The following is a 17,864-nucleotide window of genomic DNA, read 5'->3' on the forward strand; positions in this document are numbered from 1 at the left end:
CCAAACTCAGTGGAATTAGAAAGCACTTCCAATAAGGAGTCATGAAAGTCCCATGAATGGACAATATCCTCAATCAAAAACTGCAATCTATGGTTAAAATTTTTAAAGCATTATAGTCAGAAAATGATTAAATGGGAGAAACTGAACACTAAGACCACCTTGCATAGAGATCAAGTTTAAAATCCTCCATCATTGTCAAAATATAGACATTCTCATACAAAATGGTGTAAGCACGCCCTCTGCTGTCAGATCATCTGAAAGTGCTATTACAAAGAGAGCAGGTTAATAATAATAACCTAAGGTTAAGATGAGTCTTATAAAAAACTGCTCTTTATTTTAAACAACTATAAGACAATCAAATTGATCACAATGTTAAAATTAACTGACGACAACTACAATTTAAAAACATTAAACATTTTAAATATTGAAAAATTGACAGACAACAATTAGTGCAATTTAGGTAAATAATTTATTGTTGTTTGCATAAATCAGCTTGCTTTGGTGACAGAGGCCACCATTCCTCCCTTTTATCTACAGTTGCATCTGAAAAGAGAAAATAAAGACCAAATCAGCCAAAACAATACAAAAGCTAACAAACCACCATGCAAAACCAAAGCTAGCCTGGTATAGCAGTGTTTCCCCTATATTCATTTCTGTTGCTGCCACTGCCCCCCACCTCAAAACAAATACAAAAAATAAATATATGCCGACACGCACTTGGATAGTGCGAGATAGTCAATTAAGCACCTTTTCTACTTACCCAAAGTCATATGAACTCGGATACTATTTCTATGTCTTTGCAGTCTGCATGCAGTTTGAAGGAAGTTGCTAACTAGCCTTTGCTCAATGACTGGATGCTAAATGACTGGATGTTGTTCCCATAGAATTCCAGTCATTGTGCTAACGCTAGTTAGCAATGTCCTTCAAACTGCATGCATAGACATAAAAGTGGTATCCATGAGTTCATGGATACCATGAACTGGGTAAGTATAAAAAGTGCTTAATTGCCGAAATCTCGCACTATCCCTTTAAGATCAGTGTGACAACTTATAACATATATTTGAAGCAAACAGAGCGAGCAGTTGCGCGAATGAGAGCCACGAGCGCATAGCCACCACTTGCTCCTCATCTCCCTACAGTGCAGTGGCACGCACCAATTAATTTTTATGCATTTTGGAGTAAATATACATTTATTTAAAGTCACCAGAAGTGACCTTCTCAGTCGTTCCAATTTTTGAAAATAATATCCCGGGGGGCTTGCGCCCAGACCCCTGCAGCGAAGAGACCCCCCCCCCCCCCCCCCCCCCCCCCCGATACCTTTGCCACCGCTGCTGAACAAAGCTCCTAGAGGAAACACTGGGTATAGGTAAAAATTCCAAAGATGGAGGAAGTGTTAGAGACAATCAGTGATGAAGTGCTATCAAACTTTTGTTACCAACCCCTATTACACAGTACCTCACTCCATTTAACCAGTATGTGACAAGTGACATTAACTGCCAGAAGAGAAGGTGTTTGTGCTCCAATTAATAATAACGCCACCATTTTATTCCAAACACAGGGGATAACATTACACCAATTACCCGCTTCTGCACTTCCAGCAGCCTCCATATCTGATGTTATGGGAATACACACAACCTCTGGTAAAACATGTAATATCATTAAGGCCAACTGCCGTTAAAAGACCGGATACAAACTTAAAATGTAAGGTAAACTCAGGTAAATTTGACTGTAGTTACCTTGAATGGTTCCAAGGTTGGAGTTATCAAAAAACTGCTTGGGACAATTAATCGACATTGATTCAGAGCCTGGATGGACATAAAAAAACTTGCTCTTGGGCGAGTCGAGGAACTTCATGGGAGAGTGAAGGAACTTCATGGGAGAGTTGACGTCCTCAGAACTCATGGGAATGCTTCGTTTTGTAGAAGTACATGGAGATAGAGGCGTTTCTACCACGTCCCTCTTCTCCTTCAGCTTAACTGCTCTAGCCTTCCACTTGGTGATCTCTCCTTGCTGAGTGGACACAAAGCTGTCAAAACAGAGAGAAATGGCAGAATGTCAGCGATATGATATCACAAGAAACGTCAAAGCATTACAGTAATCTTACAGATCCATCTTTACCTCTCCAATTCAGAAATTATCCTCTGTAGCCGTTTCACTTCCTCCTCAAGTTTGTTATTTTCAACGAGAATGTTGCTTTGGACCGTACGTCCTCTGGTGGTTGTCAGTCTGGCATGCAGATCCTCTCCCCCCATGACTGCAATATAATTACATATCTCAATTTGGGCTCATAACTATTCACTTGTCGTTTGGTGGTCATCTCAAATTATATTCTTAATATTGTCTGGGGCAGACTTACATGACTGTTCTCCCTCCTGCTGTGATCTTCTCAGAGTCTCCTTCAGTGTCCTCAGTGTCCTCCTTGTGGTTCAGGACCGTGGTCATACTCAGTAACCTTGGGGCAACAAATGCAGAACGTCATAAACATGTATCTTCTCCAATGATGACACAGGGAGAGATACTTTAATCAAGCCCTGCTCAAATTCAGCAGTGGTACAAACCAGATGGAACCAAAGGAAGAATACACATTTAAAATGACATAGGAGCTCATGATTAAAACAAATTAGGCCTTACTCTTCTTGGTGTTTAGAGGACGATGCAGTCATCTCCATCTCCATTTTCACAACTTTAGCCTTCAGCTTTTCAAGCTCAAGAGCACTAGGTGATGCTCTGTTCTTGGCCAGAACCTACAACCAAGATATATATATATACAGTGGGGAGAACAAGTATTTGATACACTGCCGATTTCGCAGGTTTTCCTACTTACAAAGCATGTAGAGGTCTGTAATTTTTATCATAGGTACACTTCAACGGTGAGAGGCGGAATCTAAAACAAAAATCCAGAAAATCACATTGTATGATTTTTAAGTAATTCATTTGCATTTTATTGCATGACATAAGTATTTGATACATCAGAAAAGCAGAACTTAATATTTGGTACAGAAAACTTTGTTTGCAATTACAGAGATCATACGTTTCCTGTAGGTCTTGACCAGGTTTGCACACACTGCAGCAGGGATTTTGGCCCACTCCTCCATACAGACCTTCTCCAGATCCTTCAGGTTTTGGGGCTGTCGCTGGGCAATACAGACTTTCAGCTCCCTCCAAAGATTTTCTATTGGGTTCAGGTCTGGAGACTGGCTAGGCCACTCCAGGACCTTCAGATGCTTCTTACGGAGCCACTCCTTAGTTGCCCTGGCTGTGTGTTTCGGGTCGTTGTCATGCTGGAAGACCCAGCCACGACCCATCTTCAATGCTCTTACTGAGGGAAGGAGGTTGTTGGCCAAGATCTCGTGATACATGGCCCCATCTATCCTCCCCTCAATACGGTGCAGTCGTCCTGTCCCCTTTGCAGAAAAGCATCCCCAAAGAATGATGTTTCCACCTCCATGCTTCACGGTTGGGATGGTGTTCTTGGGGTTGTACTCATCCTTCTTCTTCCTCCAAACACGGCGAGTGGAGTTTAGACCAAAAAGCTCTATTTTTGTCTCATCAGACCACATGACCTTCTCCAATTCCTCCTCTGGATCATCCAGATGGTCATTGGCAAACTTCAGACGGGCCTGGACATGCGCTGGCTTGAGCAGGGGGACCTTTACGTGCGCTGCAGGATTTTAATCCATGATGGCGTAGTGTGTTACTAATGGTTTTCTTCGAGACTGTGGTCCCAGCTCTCTTCAGGTCATTGACCAGGTCCTGCCGTGTAGTTCTGGGCTGATCCCTCACCTTCCTCATGATCAGTGATGCCCCACGAGGTGAGATCTTGCATGGAGCCCCAGACCGAGGTTGATTGACCGTCATCTTGAACTTCTTCCATTTTCTAATAATTGCGCCAACAGTTGTTGCCTTCTCACCAAGCTGCTTGCCTATTGTCCTGTAGCCCATCCCAGCCTTGTGCAGGTCTACAATTTTATCCCTGATGTCCTTACACAGCTCTCTGGTCTTGGCCATTGTGGAGAGGTTGGAGTCTGTTTGATTGAGTGTGTGGACAGGTGTCTTTTATACAGGTAACGAGTTCAAACAGGTGCAGTTAATACAGGTAATGAGTGGAGAACTGGAGGGCTTCTTAAAGAAAAACTAATAGGTCTGTGAGAGCCGGAATTCTTACTGGTTGGTAGGTGATCAAATACTTATGTCATGCAATAAAATGCAAATTAATTACTTAAAAATCATACAATGTGATTTTCTGGATTTTTGTTTTAGATCCCGCCTCTCACAGTTGAAGTGTACCTATGATAACAATTACAGACCTCTACATGCTTTGTAAGTAGGAAAACCTGCAATATCGGCAGTGTATCAAATACTTGTTCTCCCCACTGTATGTATATATATATATATATATATATATATATATATATATATATATATATATATATATATATATATATATATATATATATATATATATATATACACAGTGGGGAAAAAAAGTATTTAGTCAGCCACCAGTTGTGCAAGTTCTCCCACTTAAAAAGATGAGAGAGGCCTGTAATTTTCATCATAGGTACACGTCAACTATGACAGACAAATTGAGAAAAAAAAATCCAGAAAATCACATTGTAGGATTTTTAATGAATTTATTTGCAAATTATGGTGGAAAATAAGTATTTGGTCACCTACAAACATGCAAGATTTCTGGCTCTCACAGACCTGTAACTTCTTCTTTAAGAGGCTCCTCTGTCCTCCACTCGTTACCTGTATTAATGGCACCTGTTTGAACTTGTTATCAGTATAAAAGACACCTGTCCACAACCTCAAACAGTCACACTCCAAACTCCACTATGGCCAAGACCAAAGAGCTGTCAAAGGACACCAGAAACAAAATGGTATACCTGCACCAGGCTGGGAAGACTGAATCTGCAATAGGTAAGCAGCTTGGTTTGAAGAAATCAACTGTGGGAGCAATTATTAGGAAATGGAAGACATACAAGACCACTGATAATCTCCCTCGATCTGGGGCTCCACGCAAGATCTCACCCCGTGGGGTCAAAATGATCACAAGAACGGTGAGCAAAAATCCCAGAACCACACGGGGGGACCTAGTGAATGACCTGCAGAGAGCTGGGACCAAAGTAACAAAGCCTACCATCAGTAACACACTACGCCGCTAGGGACTCAAATCCTGCAGTGGCAGACGTGTCCCCCTGCTTAAGCCAGTACATGTCCAGGCCCATCTGAAGTTTGCTAGAGTGCATTTGGATGATCCAGAAGAGGATTGGGAGAATGTCATATGGTCAGATGAAACCAAAATAGAACTTTTTGGTAAAAACTAAACTTGTTGTGTTTGGAGGACAAAGAATGGTGAGTTGCATCCAAAGAACACCATACCTACTGTGAAGCATGGGGGTGGAAACATCATGCTTTGGGGCTGTTTTTCTGCAAAGGGACTAGGACGACTGATCCGTGTAAAGGAAAGAATGAATGGGGCCATGTATCGTGAGATTTTGAGTGAAAACCTCCTTCCATCAGCAAGGGCATTGAAGATGAAACGTGGCTGGGTCTTTCAGCATGACAATGATCCCAAACACACCGCCCGGGCAACGAAGGAGTGGCTTCGTAAGAAGCATTTCAAGGTCCTGGAGTGGCCTAGCCAGTCTCCAGATCTCAACCCCATAGAAAATCTTTGGAGGGAGTTGAAAGTCTGTGTTGCCCAGCGACAGCCCCAAAACATCACTGCTCTAGAGGAGATCTGCATGGAGGAATGGGCCAAAATACCAGCAACAGTGTGTGAAAACCTTGTGAAGACTTACAGAAAACGTTTGACCTGTGTCAATGCCAACAAAGGGTATATAAAAGTATTGAAACTTTTGTTATTGACCAAATACTTATTTTCCACCATAATTTGCAAATAAATTCATAAAAAATCCTACAATGTGATTTTCTGGAATTATTTTTCTCATTTTCTCTGTCATAGTTGACGTGTACCTATGATGAAAATTACAGGCGTCTCTCATCTTTTTAAGTGGGAGAACTTGCACAATTGGTGGCTGACTAAATACTTTTTTCCCCCACTGTATGTGTGTATATATATATATATATATAGTATTGTACAGTTTATACAGTAATGAACACATCCCTCACAAAATACAAATAAAAGACTAGGGGTGAAATTCCACCTTGCTCCAACCTTTACGTCAGTCTCTCTGAGTTTCTCATTGAGGATTTGGATGGAGCCCTCCCTATCCTTGACTTGTGCACAAGCATCCTGAAGCTCAGTTTGTAGGAGCTGGGTGGCTTGTTTGTGGTTCGAGACCCTATTAGTAGCTTTGATCTGGTGCTCTTCCAGCTGCTCAACTCTCATCTGCATTTCCTGCAAACACACCATGTACACATTGTAAACTAGTCATGGGTTCAGATAGAAGAACAATGGAAATCATCCATGAGATTAAAAACAGGTTAAAATGGTACCTTGATTTCGCTCTCCAACTGCTGACAATGCAGGGCAAGTTGCTGGTTGTCCCTCAGCAGATCAGCTTCAGTCTTGACTGGGGCATTCTTCAGTATCTGCAGCAAAGTAAAGGTCTTACGCCTCTCTTCTTTCAGCTGACTGTTAGCCTGTGCTCGGACCACGCCTAGCTCTTTTAGCAGACCGCGGCGCTCATCTCGCAATCCCTGCAAGAGGAAAAACATTCACACACAAATCATGATCGAACCCTACCATACAATTGACATTCTGTATGTGGTAACTAAGACTGGAGATGATTGGTGGGGTTAACTACCTGGAGAGCCTGTGTGTTGGCCTGTGCCACGGCAGAGCGCCGGGCCAGCTCGCTCCAGGAAGCTCTCCACAGCTGACGAGTCAGGTGAGTGGACCATGCTTAGAGCACTCAGCTCCTCGTTGCTCTTCTCTCGCGCCCTCAGCTCCTCTGACAACGCTGCTGGGTGAGTGGCCAGGCGCTCCTCAAGCTTCACCAAAACACTATTCATTTTCTGATAACCCATGATATAAAACGATTAGTTTCACAACATACAGTATGCAGCTCTGACAGTCTCTGGTCCCAGACTCCAGGAAGTCGTTCTCAGCCACCTTGACTGAGTGCCTGGGCTCTACAGAGGAGCAGGTCCTGCAGTCTCCTCTCCTCAAATACAGCCAAGTCATTCTGGACCAGGGCTTCAAAGTGGGTTTTGTAATCCTTGGCAAACAGCTTCAGCAGCACCGAAAATGTTTTGACTCAATTTAGCAAACTGCGTTTACTATAGCAGTTCAAAATTAAATAGAAACTATTATGACCGTGTGATTATTCATACCTTTGTATCCCAACCCGCATTAGTTATCTGGACTGTAGATCTATTGACATTGCTACAGATCTTTTTTGTGGGTTTTGGAAGAAGGGGCAACAGTTTTAGTATCATTACTACTTCAACTTCGACCAGGGGCCCATGTCCAGGCTTTGAAGCACCATTGATAACAAGCTGGAGCCTTACGAAGGACGCCTGCAAAGGGATAGAATTGCTTTTATTATGCTGTCATCGAATGATGCATTTGTATAGATTTTGAAACAGAAACTCCAGTGCTAGCCCACCTGGAGCTGCTGAGTAGAAGCCTCCAGTCTGGAGCACATTCCCTCTGCTGCACTGGTGGTACCACAGTTAGTGCTCTGCTCCAGGTTATTGATCTGATCTGTCAATATGGAGATGGTCACATTCGCATCACTAAGCATCTGGAATGGGGGAAAAAAAGTTTATTAGAAAAATGCCACAGCAACTTCAGACAGAGCAGAAGGAACTATGTGTTATCCGCATGTACAATGAAACATAAACCTTGTGAGGTTTCTGCTTCGACTTCGAAATGAGACTGTCCTTCTTTGAAACCTTGCAATTCTTCTTTCAGCTGCTTCATCTGAGGGCAATGCAAAGGGAACATTTAAAGTCATTTTAGCCAAAACCACTTGTACCAAAACATTCTGATCTTGGTTCTCTCACATTATGACTCTGCTTCTCTGAGTTCAGAACAGTCACACACACTCTCACCATGTCCATATTGTCCTGAAGGCTGCTCTTGACCGGGCTCCTATCATCTTTCACTGTCTCCAACTGCTCTTCAAGATGCTGGACCTGCAAAACAATGTTCAAGGAATTAAAATATATTTCACCAATAGCCTAACGCCACCAGCTATGTACTGGTATATGGTTTAACTATGACTTACTTGTTGTTTAAGTAGGGCCTTGTGTTGTTCTCTCTCAGCCTGCTGTTCTGTGTTCAGATGTTGCTGCTGTTCTAATATCCTCTGGACCTGTATGACCTGGGGGGGAGATTTCACTTTAGACCACATCAAAATAATAATTAATATATAAAACTGCACATTTTAAAACTAATACAGGCCTCACCATCTCCATATTTTCCTGCAGGTCTCTTTGAAGCTGGGCTCTCATCTTTCATGTGTGCGTGTTCCTCCTCTAGCTGCTGTATCTGAACAAGGTGAAACAACATACAATGATCAAAACAAGCAACTATGAAACACCATCACCTGGATGAGTTGAAGCTATTACTGACTTGTTGCTGAAGTTGGGCTGTTTCTTGTTCTGTCTCAGCCTGCTGTTTAGAGTTGAGATGTTGCTGCTGTTTCAGCTCCTCCTGGACTTTGATGGACTGGTTAAAGATATCACATTATATTCATGGACCAAATAAATAATAATAATGGTTTCTGAACAACGTGATTTTAGAGAATTTTTAACTCCAACTCACCATCTCCACATTCTCCTCCAGGTCTCTTTTGAGCTGGTTCCTCTCTTCTCTGACTCCCCACAGTATCTCCTGGAGCTGGTCTCTCTCTTCAGTCAGTGAGGTCACAGTAGAGAGCAGATTCTCCAACTCCTCTGCATGATTCTGAGGGCTGTCTGTCTTCTCAGACAGGAGACTCTCTCGCTCAGCTCGCACCGACTCAAGCTCCTCATTCAGCTGCTTCATCTGAACAGTATGGTTAGCATTTATATTATAATCTATTCCTCAATTGATGTGACAATCAATTCAGTCGTAAAGTAAAAGCACATTTTACCTGACTTTGCAGTTCAACTAGATGGGCATATCCATATGTTTTATATTTTCCTCTTGATGGTGAATCTTTTCAAGGGCCACCCTTAGCTCCTCCTGGTTTTCAATAATCTGCAAAATGATGAAAGGTACATTTGTAGAAAAAAAAAGAAGCTTATTCTAATTGCAATTATCAGTGCGTGCATTTTCTAAATATTGTGTTTAATCGATTAATCACTCACCATCTCCACATTCTCCCCCAGGTCTCTCTTGAGCTGGTTCCTCTCATCTCTGACTCCCCACAGTATCTCCTGGAGCTGGTCTCTCTCTTCAGTCAGTGAGGTCACAGTAGAGAGCAGATTCTCCAACTCCCCTGCATGATTCTGAGAACTGTCTGTCTTCTCAGACAGGAGACTCTCTCGCTCAGCTCACACAGACTCAAGCTCCTCACTCAGCTGCCTTATCTTAAGAACAAATTAACCAAATTAATTACTGTAAATACCTACTGTAGAGAGACGGCTGAAGTTAGTTGTTTTGAGAGGCACTGCACCTGATCTTGGTGTTCTTGGGACAGATTGTCATTTTGTTCCTTGGATGATTCACTGTCAGCAAGCTTCTCCTTCAAGTCTTTCATGACTTGTTGCATTCCACACAATTTATCTTCAATTAATGCCCGACGATCATCAATCTCCTTCAGCTAAATCAAAAAAATACATTGTTGGTGGACAGCCTTACAGAAGATTCAACAAATAAACAAATTCAAGGACCAACTTACTCTCAGGCTGGACTATTCCACAGTAGTAAGAAGCCGACTGTTCTCCACAGAGGAGCGCACCAAGTCCTTACGGAGAGTCTCCTTTTGTTCAGTGATGTTGGTGCACTGATGGGTTAGGTCTTTTTCCCTCAACTCTGCTTTGCTCAGGTCATCTTGCAGTTTGACTAGCTGCTCCTGGGCACTCTGGACATTTTCTCTGAGTTGTTGAGCTTCCTCCTTACTGCAGGCCTTAGCAGACACCAGGCTCTCTCTCTCTATTTGGACTGCACACAGCTCCTCATTGAGATCACATACCTGAACAGCCAAAGAAGAGGAGATTAATTAAAAGTTACTTCTCTTAAAAGACAAGTCTCTGTTGCTTTACATTGTAACAAAACAACGGGTTTACCTGCTTCATCAAACTGTCCACTTTATCTGGAAGATCCTGCAGTGCACGCAAATCCTCGATCTTAGCTTGTAGGGTTCTCTCATCTTCATGAGACTTCTCCAGCTCTTTCTTCAGGCCAGCAACTTTTTTCTCAAGTTCAATGCGGTCTATGAGATCTAAGCAAAAAGAGGAGACCCCATGTTAGATAACTAATTCAATAACTACATAGAAAATAAACAAGAGGCTGGAGAAGAGAGGAAATACTATACAAAAGACAACCAACACTAGCTACATACTTTTGGAAACTTTTTCATCCAGGAGAGTAGTAAGCTTGGTGTTCTCTTCAAAGGCTCCCTGTAACTCCCTCTGAAGGTCAACCTGCATCTTTTTGAAGCAAGATTTCTCTGTCTCAAACTGATAGTGAAGGCCATTCACCTCAGCTTCCATCCTCTCATAGCCAGCAGTTAGTGTGACCTGAAAGCAAGGCCAGAGCACAGAATTAAGGCCAATACAACATGATAATTGTCAATCCATTGAGTGCAGTTTGCATTTAAATACAGGCTGCAAACTGACACTGAGGAAGAAGACACATGCATCCCTCTCTTTGAGTGAGATCTTTTCACTGTGCAGGTGGGCCCACTCCTTCTTAGTGCTCAGCCCCTCAGCATCATCCAGAGAGCGTCGCAGCTGCTTCACTTGTTGGACCAAGAGTTATACAAAAGGTTACAAGCACAAACCAACAAGGGAGCATTTCCAAAGTGCAAGTCATTTTAATGACTTATAGTAAGTCCCTATGACATTCATGGACTTGCAATTGTCTTATGCCATACATAGTACATTCCAATTTGCTTAACTTCTACATTGAAATAAGTTGGTTATATATCTTTTGACATATCTAGGCAATCTACGCAGCAGTCTGTATTACCTCATATTCTATTTTGCTCTCCTCTTCCAGAGAATTGAACTCATCCATCTCTTTTTATTTTATTTTATTTTTATTTCACCTTTATTTAACCAGGTTAACTGCGACCTGGCCAAGATAAAGCAAAGCAGTGCGATAAAAACAACAACACAGAGTTACATATGGAATAAACAAAAACGTACAGTCAATAACACAATAGAAAATCTATATACAGTGTGTGCAAATGTAGTAAGTTATGGAGGTAAGGCAATAAATATGCCATAGTGCAAAATAATTACATTTACATCATTTAGCAGACACTCTTATCCAGAGCGACTTACACAATTTAGTATTAACACTGGAGTGATAGATGTGCAGAAGATGATGTGCAAATAGAGATACTGGGGTGCAAATGAGCAAAATAAATAACAATGTAAATAACAATATGGGGATGAGGTAGTTGGGTGGGCTAATTACAGATGGGCTGTGTACAGGTACAGTGATCGGTAAGCTGCTCTGACAACTGATGCTTAAAGTTAGTGAGGGAGATAAGTGTCTCCAGCTTCAGAGATTTTTGTAGTTCGTTCCAGTCATTTGCAGCAGAGAACTGGAAGGAATGGCGGACAAAGGTGTTGGCTTTGGGGATGACCAGTGAGATATACCTGCTGGAGCGCATACTACGGATGGGTGTTGCTATGGTGACCAATGAGCTAAGATAAGGCGGGGATTTGCCAAGAAGTGATTTATAGATGACCTGGAGCCAGTGGGTTTGGCGACAAATATGTAGTGAGGGCCAGCCAATGAAAGCATACAGGTCACAATGGTGGGTAGTATATGGGGCTTTGGTGACAAAACAGATGGTACTGTGATAGACTACATCCAATTTGCTGAGTTGAGCGTTGGAAGCTATTTTGTAAATGACATCGCCGAAGTCAAGGATCAGTAGGATAGTCCGTTTTACGAGGGCATGTTTAGTAGCATGAGTGAAGGAGGCTTTGTTGCGAAACAGGAAGCCGATTCTAGATTTAACTTTGGATTGGAGATGCTTAATGTGAGTCTGGAAGGAGAGTTTACGGTCTAACCAGACACCTAGGTATTTGTAGTTTCCACATATTCTAAGTCAGACCCGCCGAGAGTAGTGATTCTACCTGCATGGGCAAGTTGCAGCGGAGGGTGTAGAGCTGGTGGCCGGGGTAGGGGTAGCCAGGTGGAAAGCATGGCCAGCCGTAGCAAAATGCTTATTGAAATTCTCGATTATCGTACATTTATCGGTGGTGACAGTGTTTCCTAGCCTCAGTGCAGTGGGCAGTTGGGAGGAGGTGCTCTTATTCTCCATGGACTTTACAGTGTCCCAAAACCTTTTTATTGGAGTTAGTGCTACAGGACGCAAATTTCTGTTTGAAAAAGCTATCCTTTGCTTTACTAACTGATTGTGTATATTGGTTCCTGACTTCCCTGAAAAGTTGCATATCGCGGGGGCTGTTCGATGCTAATGCAGTACGCCACAGGATGTTTTTGTGCTGGTCAAGGGCAGTCAAGTCTGGGGTGAACCAGGGGCTATATCTGTTCTTTCTTCTCCAATTCTTGAAGAAGTGCAGCCTTTTCTTTCTTTAAGTTTTCAGTCCATTCCATTAGAATGTTGAACTCCTGCTTGAGATAGTCACACTCAGCAGCAACCATTTCCTGTTGACCGACCGCATGGTGAGGTGACAGAATTCAATAAAAATATAATAATAGCTACATACCTTCTCAGAACCAACGTCTCACAGAGTTGAATAGTCTCCTCAAATCCCCTTTTCATCTGTAAAGTAGGACATTTGCACCATTTTTGCATTCAGATTAAATGATTTCCGACATTCTGCATGATAAACCAGTGAGAAGGCATTGGTGATCGCCAACCTGCTCCCGTGATTCAGTGGAAATGTGAGACTTTTCCTCTAGCATCTTCTCCAGTTCAGCAACCACCTTTACCATGGCCTCCTGGTTCTGCTGAACTTCGTTTTCCAGCTGTGCATCAGTGGGCATTTGCAACTTCTCCTCTAGCTGCATCTCCAGTTCGGCGACCCTCCTCTCGAAAGTCTCCACTTCCTCCATGGCCTCCTGCATCTGCTGAGCCTCATTTTCCAGCTGGATCTCCAGACGGGACACCTTCTCAGACAATTTGTTCAGCTGGTTTGGAGTTAAAAATTCACTAGAAAAGAAGAGAATGCAGGAACATGAGTATGAAGGACAACAAGAAGGTACTGTGGCATAACGATAAGATGGCAATAGTCCATGTTCACCTTTCTGCAAAACTATGCAGTCACACTGCTCTGATTCATCTCCATGTCAAAGGTAGAATCTAACTCATCGCCATCTGTGAATACACAAACAGAAAAAAAAAGCTATTGAACATGATTTATGCGCCAGTATGGCAAAATATAGCATACTGTAAAGAAGAATAAAAGCTACCACTGACATTTAGTATATTTTTACTATGCTTACTTACCCTCATTCTGCTCTGTCAAGACATACATATCAGCTTTTCTCTTTTTGAGAAAAGGCTCAGCAAAGCTTAGCTCAGACAATCCAGCATGGTGGAAGGCTGGTGATGTCAGTTTTCCACCCCACGTAACCCTCCGTTTAGGCATCTTTACAATATAAAGACATGGTAAAACAAAGTAAAAATAAACAAAAAGTACAACAAAAAATGTTAAGGAATAAAGCATCAGATACATATCTATAAGGCACTAAAAGCCAACCTTTTTGATGGAAACAAAGTTTGAGGAGGTGACTAGAAGTTTGGTTACATTCTTAATCCTGTCCTGTTCTCATTGGAGCTGATCCTTCTCTTGCAAAATCTGGGACAGAGTCTCCTTCTCTGTCGCGGTTGTTTGAGTGACTGAGGAGACCTAAGGCAATGTACAAAAATAAAAGGTTGAAATTGCAAAAAGTTGTAAAAAGTGTCAATTCTTCGAAGGAGAGCCGGCAACATTTTTAAAGAACCCCAATAGCCAGTACAGCTAGACTTGCCTCATGAAGTCGGCGCTCGAGGTCCACAATTTCATTTCTGTATCTTCTAAGAAGGGCTCCGTCATCAGAAACCTCTGTGACATGCGGGTCATTCTTCATGTTCTTTGCTGCACTAGCAAACTAGATTGTAGAGATGGGCAGGTACTTTATTAGAAATGAATGTTACATTTGGCTGATATTAATAATTTAAAATAAAGATTTAAGATAGACAAATATTTCACCCACTTGGAAGGGTGCTAAGTGTTTCTTCCACAGTAACTGGGGTGATGGTGCAGATGATGACAGTTTTTGCATTTCCACCCAAGGAATTTTGGAGGATGCGGGTGAGTTTACTGTCCCTGTAGTTAGTGAAACCCCTGAATGTATGGATAAAGTCACATTAGTAAACAAATCGCATAAGTAACTCCTGAGTGGCGCAGTGGTCTAAGGCACTGCATCGCAGTGCTAACTGTGCCACTAGAGATCCTGGTTCGAATCCAGGCTCTGTCGCCGCCGGCCGCGACCGGGAGACTCATGGGCGGCGCACAATTGGCCCAGCGTCGTCCAGGGTAGGGGAGGGAATGGCCGGCAGGGATGTAGCTCAGTTGATAGAGCATGGCGTTTGCAACGCCAGGGTTGTGGGTTCGATTCCCACGGGGGGCCAGTATAAAAAAAATATGTATTCACTAACTGTAAGTCGCTCTGGATAAGAGCGTCTGCTAAATGACTAAAATGTAAATAAGTTAAACAAATGCTGTGGAAAATGGTAAGTAACCAACACCTACTTCTGGGTTTCATCAGACAGTTTCTTGATCACTTGACCCAGGGTGAACAGGCTGCGATTTATATTACATCCTTCTTTGAAACGTGTACCTACAATATCATATGTCAAAAGTCACAAAATACAACTGAAACCAACCACCAAAGGAAGGTTGTTCAGATTAAGATATTTCACACTGTTGTCACATTTGCACAAGTATCAAACCACTTACCTTCAGCGCCTGTTTGACTTGCTCTATCAGCCCCAGCCAGGTCAACCAAAGTCTACATAAAAATGAGGAGACTGGTAAGAAAATAAAAAACGGAGGACACATCAGAGTTCACCAAACACACTTGACTGTGGCAGCTTACCAAATGGGACACAATAATGGCGCCGTCTGAATTTTCACCAGATGCAGGGTCACCCCTGTCACGACTCTCCAAGATCTGAGAAAAAAACACCAGCATTATCTCCAGCACACAGATAACGAGATATGCATTGTCTATTGTGATGTATAATAAAGTGTCTTACCATGCGGAAAATTGTATGTGAACGACTGCTTCGCTGGTTCATTTTTGTCTTTCCATAATGCCGATTCTCTAGGGCGTACATTTAACATTGAATAGTGTCAGTATGTTATTCAAGCAACACATAGATTATATTTAATCTAACATTATGGTTTAAATAAGGAATAAGAGCATTTTACTTTCTCCTTTTCTAATCCAAGCAAGGGCTTGCTCAGGAGATGTCACCAGTTTCTCAGTTAGGTCAGCTACATAGACATTTTTCTGCAAAGACAGACATTTCACCATTTAAAACACCAGTCATATCTTGATTATTGTAGTCTAACAGTTCAATTGTCTTACAAATGTTTCCATCAAACTTACATTGTTTCCCTCTCAGATTTCTAGAGGCTTCCTTTTCCAACTGTCACAGAGCAAATATGTCAGTGTCTCATTATAGATGTCCAAGTATGACACCCTCAGAAGGAACTCCTTTTTTGGACACTAAAGTAAAAAATGAAAAGCAAACCACTTACACACATCTTACACATGCATTTGACTGTTTATTTTCTATTTACTACTACTCACATGTTTTATAGTCTGGAAGACATCCTCCATGGGAAGGGGTATAACTCCAGGAGTAAGAGAACTCCCCATCATAGTGATTGTCTTCCCAGATGCAGTTTGTCCATAAGCAAATATTGTTCCTGAGAAAATGATGCTTGCCACTTAATATAATATGTCAATAAACAAGTCAAACCCATAGAGATTTCAAATACAATTGTTTAAATAGTGTTACAAAGTTTTCCAAATATATTGATATGTTCAACATACTATAATCTATACTGAACAAAAATATAAACGCAACAATTTCAACGATTTTACTGAGTTACAGTTCATATAAGGAAATCAGTCAATTGAAATGAATTCATTAGGCCCTAATCTATGGATTTCACATGATTAGGAATACAGATATGCATCTGTTGGTCACAGATACCTTTTTAAAAAGGTAGGGGCGTGGATCAGAAAACCAGTCAGTAACTGGTGTGACCACCATTTGCCTCATGAAGCGTGACAAATCTCCTTCGCATAGAGTTGATCAGGCTGTTGATTGTGGCCTGTGGAATGTTGTCCCACTCCTCTTCAATGGCTGTGCGAAGTTGTTGGATATTGGCGGGAACTGGAACACGCTGTCGTACAGGTCAATCCAGAGCATCCCAAACATGCTCAATGGGTGACATGTCTGGTGAGTATGCAGGCCATGGAAGAACTGGCACATTTTCAGCTTCCAGGAATTGTGTACAGATCCTTGCGACATGGGGCCGTGCATTATCATACTGAAACATGAGGTGATGGTGGTGGATGAATGGCACGACAATGGGCCTCAAGATCTCTTCACGGTATCTCTGTGCATTCAAATTGCCATTGATAAAATGCAATTGTGTTAGTTGTCCGTAGCTTATGCCTGCCCATACAATAATCCCACAGCCACCATGGGGCACTCTGTTCAAAACGTTGACGTCAGCAAACCGCTCGCCCACACGACACCATACACGTGGTCTGCGGTTGTGAGGCCGGTTGGAAATACTGCCAAATTCTCTAAAACTACATTGGAGGCGGCTTATGGTTGATAAATTAACATTCAATTATCTGGCAACAGCTCTGGTGGACATTCCTGCAGTCAGCATGCCAATTGTACGCTCCCACAAAACTTGAGACATCTGTGGCATGGTGTTGTGTGACAAAACTGCACATTTTAGAGTGGCCTTTTATTTTCCCCAGTACAAGGTGCATCTGTGTAATGATTATGCTGTTTAATCTGCTTCTTGATATGCCACAACAGTCAGGTGGATGGATTATCTTGGTAAAGGAGAAATGCTCACTAACAGGGATATAAACAAATGTGTGCACAAAATTGGAGAGAAATAAGCTTTTTGTGCATATTGAACATTTCTGGGATCTTTTATTTCAGGTCATGAAACACTTTACATATGGCATTTATATTTTTGCTCAGTGTAGATACAGCATTGCACTTGTTCACAATCCCTTACCATTATAACCTTCAACAGTGGAGACAACAAGAGGCTTTGCAAGTTCCTGGTATAGCTGCAGAGTTGCTTCTTCAGCACTAAATATACGGTCTGTTAGGGAAACAAATCGTACAAATAAGTGATTAACGTTATTGCCTGCATGTTCGGCCAACATTAATCCTAGCCTTTTTGAAAACTCACCGAAGCTGAAGTTCTTGGTAAGATTTCCATCGTCAACCTGATGAATTGTCTGCTTATCAGTTTTCCAATACAACTTCACCGACTAGGCGTTTTCTGCAGCAGTTTCCTCCCTACGACGATTAACAACATTACAGATATCCACCAGATAAAGCTACTGTAGGTAGTTAGCAAGCCAATTTCTCAAACTAGCTAAGTTTAGAAAATAGCCTCACCGTTCTATGAGAGGTCGAACGCGTACACAGACTTTGACAGCAGATTCCTCTGCCATTGTGAAACAATCGTCCCTTTCCCTGCCAGCCATTTAGCTT

The 17,864-nt window shown here is 42.1% G+C and overlaps 1 protein-coding gene and 1 pseudogene across 2 annotated transcripts; both read right to left on the reverse strand.

Moving 5' to 3' along the window:
- Positions 1-469: 469 nt before the first annotated feature.
- On the reverse strand, positions 470-17,824 carry LOC311141084 (annotated as a pseudogene). The gene is made up of 38 exons (XR_014615517.1): positions 17,769-17,824; positions 17,557-17,666; positions 17,377-17,466; positions 15,914-16,032; positions 15,710-15,829; positions 15,529-15,610; positions 15,354-15,421; positions 15,194-15,268; positions 15,055-15,106; positions 14,848-14,935; positions 14,309-14,439; positions 14,072-14,203; positions 13,813-13,962; positions 13,560-13,701; positions 13,354-13,427; positions 12,971-13,262; positions 12,816-12,872; positions 12,635-12,754; positions 11,096-11,143; positions 10,765-10,872; positions 10,467-10,644; positions 10,192-10,346; positions 9,804-10,097; positions 9,579-9,725; positions 9,463-9,492; positions 8,029-8,112; positions 7,817-7,897; positions 7,581-7,718; positions 7,306-7,491; positions 6,777-7,214; positions 6,466-6,669; positions 6,191-6,367; positions 2,632-2,744; positions 2,357-2,452; positions 2,119-2,254; positions 1,737-2,026; positions 1,581-1,637; positions 470-543 (listed from the first exon to the last, which is right to left on the reverse strand). The product of XR_014615517.1 is annotated as an uncharacterized misc_RNA (transcript).
- Positions 8,029-9,355, reverse strand: LOC311141066 (uncharacterized protein). Its single transcript, XM_084176344.1, has 7 exons — positions 9,271-9,355; positions 9,054-9,160; positions 8,744-8,965; positions 8,552-8,647; positions 8,386-8,467; positions 8,205-8,300; positions 8,029-8,112 (listed from the first exon to the last, which is right to left on the reverse strand). Exons 3-6 carry the CDS (start codon positions 8,963-8,965, stop codon positions 8,239-8,241), a joined length of 462 nt encoding a protein of 153 aa, XP_084032470.1. The 5' UTR covers positions 9,054-9,160; positions 9,271-9,355; the 3' UTR covers positions 8,029-8,112; positions 8,205-8,238.
- Positions 17,825-17,864: the final 40 nt, after the last annotated feature.

Source organism: Coregonus lavaretus (assembly GCF_964263955.1).
Source record: "Coregonus lavaretus genome assembly, chromosome: 14".
NCBI lineage: Eukaryota > Metazoa > Chordata > Actinopteri > Salmoniformes > Salmonidae > Coregonus > Coregonus lavaretus.

Coding starts and splice junctions, on each gene's coding strand:
- LOC311141066 (XM_084176344.1), bottom strand. CDS start 8,965: ATGAAGCAGCTGAATGAGGAGCTTGAGTCGGTGCGAGCTGAGCGAGAG. Junction 8,468..8,551: donor CAGCCCAACTTCAGCAACAA/GTCAGTAATAGC, acceptor CACCTTGTTCAG/ATACAGCAGCTAGAGGAGGA. Junction 8,301..8,385: donor TGCAGGAAAATATGGAGATG/GTGAGGCCTGTA, acceptor TCTCCCCCCCAG/GTCATACAGGTCCAGAGGAT.